Source organism: Sphaeroforma arctica, assembly GCF_001186125.1.
Source record: "Sphaeroforma arctica JP610 unplaced genomic scaffold supercont1.1473, whole genome shotgun sequence".
Classification (NCBI taxonomy): domain Eukaryota; class Ichthyosporea; order Ichthyophonida; genus Sphaeroforma; species Sphaeroforma arctica.
The window spans coordinates 11,180-14,644 of NW_014039085.1; the positions used below are offsets into that span (position 1 = coordinate 11,180).

At 48.5% G+C, this 3,465-nt stretch overlaps 1 protein-coding gene across 2 annotated transcripts in view; it reads left to right on the forward strand.

The window, feature by feature from the left end:
• SARC_10985 overlaps window positions 1–3,321 on the forward strand; it is a gene marked incomplete at both ends in the record, with an annotated part of 12,342 nt that extends 9,021 nt beyond the window's left edge. Inside the window, 6 exons of one of the 2 annotated variants that reach the window (XM_014294944.1) lie at window positions 258–349; window positions 501–725; window positions 930–1,075; window positions 1,484–1,713; window positions 2,306–2,473; window positions 3,144–3,321. In XM_014294944.1, the coding sequence (XP_014150419.1) occupies window positions 258–349; window positions 501–725; window positions 930–1,075; window positions 1,484–1,713; window positions 2,306–2,473; window positions 3,144–3,321 (1,039 nt within the window). Of the gene's footprint in view, window positions 1–257; window positions 350–500; window positions 726–929; window positions 1,076–1,483; window positions 1,767–2,305; window positions 2,474–3,143 lie in introns of those variants that run through there. The other variant, XM_014294943.1, reaches the window with a different exon arrangement.
• Between the last annotated feature and the right edge of the window lie 144 nt (window positions 3,322–3,465).

Below are 3,465 nucleotides of genomic sequence, written 5' to 3' on the forward strand. Positions count from 1 at the left end.
TATATATATATATATATATGTATATATACATATATAATAGAGTCTGTGCTACTGACCGCTCGTAGAATATCGTATGATAACATACTGTGCTCTATGCTAAAGTCACCACACCACTTAGTAATCAATTATGCAGATATATAACCCATTCAGCAGCTTATCAGTTCGCAATTAGCCTATCTCTGTGTTCAAATGCTGTATGGTACCCTCGTGTATATGGTATGCGAATATCTTAGCGGACATGTTGTTTACCTATTCAGGGATATGAGCACATCGTGGAGGATCAATGGGGCGGGCAAACCGTTTAGTCACCAGTGGGGCTTCGGTGTCATCGATACTACGAGGATGATTGGTGTGTTGTACTAACTAAGACACAATCTACTTTCGCTTTCTTATGAAGGTAGTGCTGTACCCTATTGCCTTATGAGCTTTTTGTGCCCCAGATTGTATCTCCCGGAGAGCACTTGTTCTAATTCTCTTATACACGTGGGTGTGTGGTACAGATATGAGTCGCAACTGGACCTCCGTGGGCCAGCAAGAGACATACAGCAGTGCTGTGCGTGAGGTGAACAAGCCCATCACATCGCCTGAGTCCATGAGTGAGTTGGTATCCATCATTATAGTCAGCGATGCGGAGAAGGTTAAGTATCTGGAACATACGACCGTCAACGTGACTATCACACACCAACACAGGGGAAAGTTGGCTATCTGGCTGGTCTCGCCTTCGGGTATGCACACACCTCCGCGTGCTTCAGTATGATGTCTCTATGCTCGATGCCTCATGTGTACATACGAGAAAGTGCAGTTGTTATCTTGAAAACAAAAATATATTGCGAGCCTGTGAGTGAGAACACCATTCTTCCTGCGAGTAATTGAACGGTTTATCGAATGCTGTTATAGGTGACACATCCACACGCTCTCTATCTTATTAGGCACCGAATCGGAGCTGTTGACACCCCGGACGTACGACAGGAGCAGAGACGGGTTTACTGACTGGACATTTATGACACTGTTCAACTGGGGCGAGTCTCCCATAGGCGAGTGGGCGTTACGTATCAAGGACGGCTCAGATGGAAGGGTAAGTTCGTTAGGCTAGTACGCTAACGCACAATAGGAGTGTAGGTAGACCGAGGGATGATTTTCCTCGCGAGTGTAGGTTAGTAGGCTAGAGCGCATTGTATGCAGATGCTTAGCAGTACGTACGCTTCATCGTTTCTACCGGCCTGTATAGTCTACCTGGTTCTGCATGCATACACCCCTGTGTATGTTAGAGCCTATAGTACGGCCTGTGCGCGTCACCGTAATTCGGTACAGCGCGATCCATGTCTCGGGCGTGGCTCTGTTCCTTCGTACTATAACATGGTCAGTTCTTTCAATCCCGCGTCTCCATACTATTTTGTACGTACGCAATCCTCAGTCCAGCCGCATAGCACCATCCACTTCTCAATTGCGAATCCCAGCGTAATAGTTTTCCTTATATACATAGGAAGAGGGTCGATTAGTGCGCTGGCAGCTGAATCTCTTTGGCTCAGAGATCCCGTGTGTGCACGCAGAGTTGTGCCGCCCTGATGCCGTGCCCGAGGTCCAGCCCAACCCTGTCCCCGATGAGATATTGTATGATATTGACCCGCCGGTAAACCCGAAACCCACACCGTCGCCCACACTCAGTGGCAGCACCGTGGCTGTTGTCGCATCCACTTCAGCTAGTTTGTCCAGGTGTGTCCTTGTGTGCATGTGCTTGTGGGGGTAGGATCATCGTACGAAGACGCTTGCGCGTATGGGAGGGAGGCCTTTTGTGTATCACCCCCTCAGCTACGCCCTGCAAATCGAATTGACGTTATTACCAAACGTTATTACCACACAACACGCCAGCCTACTTGCTCAGTTGCTCGTGTATGACTCCATCAAGGGCCATGCAGATAACTGCAACTGGGGCCTTTGCGAGTGTTAGTGTTGTACGTTTCCATTGGCGATAACGGTAGTTAGTCGCTGCAGGCGCCCGTTGTGGCTCTGATTCCGAGTGTATAGCGCCGCAACACACTGTTCAGTACACAGTACACCTGTCATATGTATGTGTAAGGGGCCCATCCTATTAATACACACACTTCATCTAAAATACGTTCCTGTTCCTACCATACACCACTTGTCATGAAAATTTACGGTGCCCATCGTATTAATACGCACACTCCTGCATCGAAAGTATGTTCCTGTTCCTACCATACAGCGCCTGTCATGTAAGTGTACGGTGCCCGCCGTATTAATACACGCACTCGTGCATCTAAATTACGTTCTCGTTCCTACCATACAGCAACTCATCGACATCGGCCGATGCGACGTCCTCGGCGAAAACTGAGCCGAGTGTGTCCCCGCAGCCAAGCACCACACCCACCGCCAGCGCGAGCGAATCGGTGGAGCAACCGCCTCAGGAGGGGGGTGACCATGAGACTGGGAGTGTACCTGAGCCTACTTCTACCAGGTACGTACAAGGATATACTCGCGTGTGTGTTCGGATCGACAACCTTTGTTTGACTCCTGAGGTGTGTCTTGTGTGTGTTAGAGTGGGAGTGTATATATGTGTCCAAGATGTCGCCATCAGACGTAGGGTGATGGCAATGATAGAGCGACAGGGTTGTGGGCACTACAGATTGTATCTCCTGTGAGTTGTCCTCACTATTCAATGGATCCCCTGCTTTGGTGTGGCGTTGTGTGATCTCTGGGATGTGTTTGAGTATTTTGAGGTGCAAACCCCCTGAACGCCATAGCCCTGGACAGCAGATGAAGTTAGAGCCAAGTGACAGTCGATCTAAGAAGGCAATACCACCAAATGATCTGCCCATTAACTCCTATACCTGGGTGTTGCGTTGGACCTCTATGATATGCAACATATAAATAAAGTACATCTGCCACCACACACGCCCCCTCGGTGTATATGCTTCATTCGCTATACATCGTGCAAAGTGGCTTTCAACCCTCGCCGAGTGTTGTTGTGACTCGGGGCGTGCTTGGCTAGGAGTAAGTCTACTGCTGCCAGACGTCTTGGATACTATCGCGTCCACATACGCTTCAATGACACACTATGACTTCTCTGTACCTGGAGGTATATACCATTCTCAATGAAACAACACACTTGCACTCCAACATTTCAGTACTGACAAGGTTGAGGGCACCGCAAGCAGTGGCATTGGTGAGCAGACCACCGCCACTGCTGCTACCGCTGCCAATGCTGCCGCTGCCACTGCTGCTGCCGCTGCCACAGCGCAAGACGGAGAAATGGTCGACGAGGAGGTAGTGCCAGTCAGCTGGATCTACTCGTGGCCTGTCGAGGTATATATATATATATATGTGTGTCTGTGTCTGTGTCTGTGTCTGTGTCTGTATAAATATATATATCTTGTGTCTGTGTCTATGTCTGTGTCTGTATATATATATACATATATATATATGTCTATATATTTCTATTTATGTCTA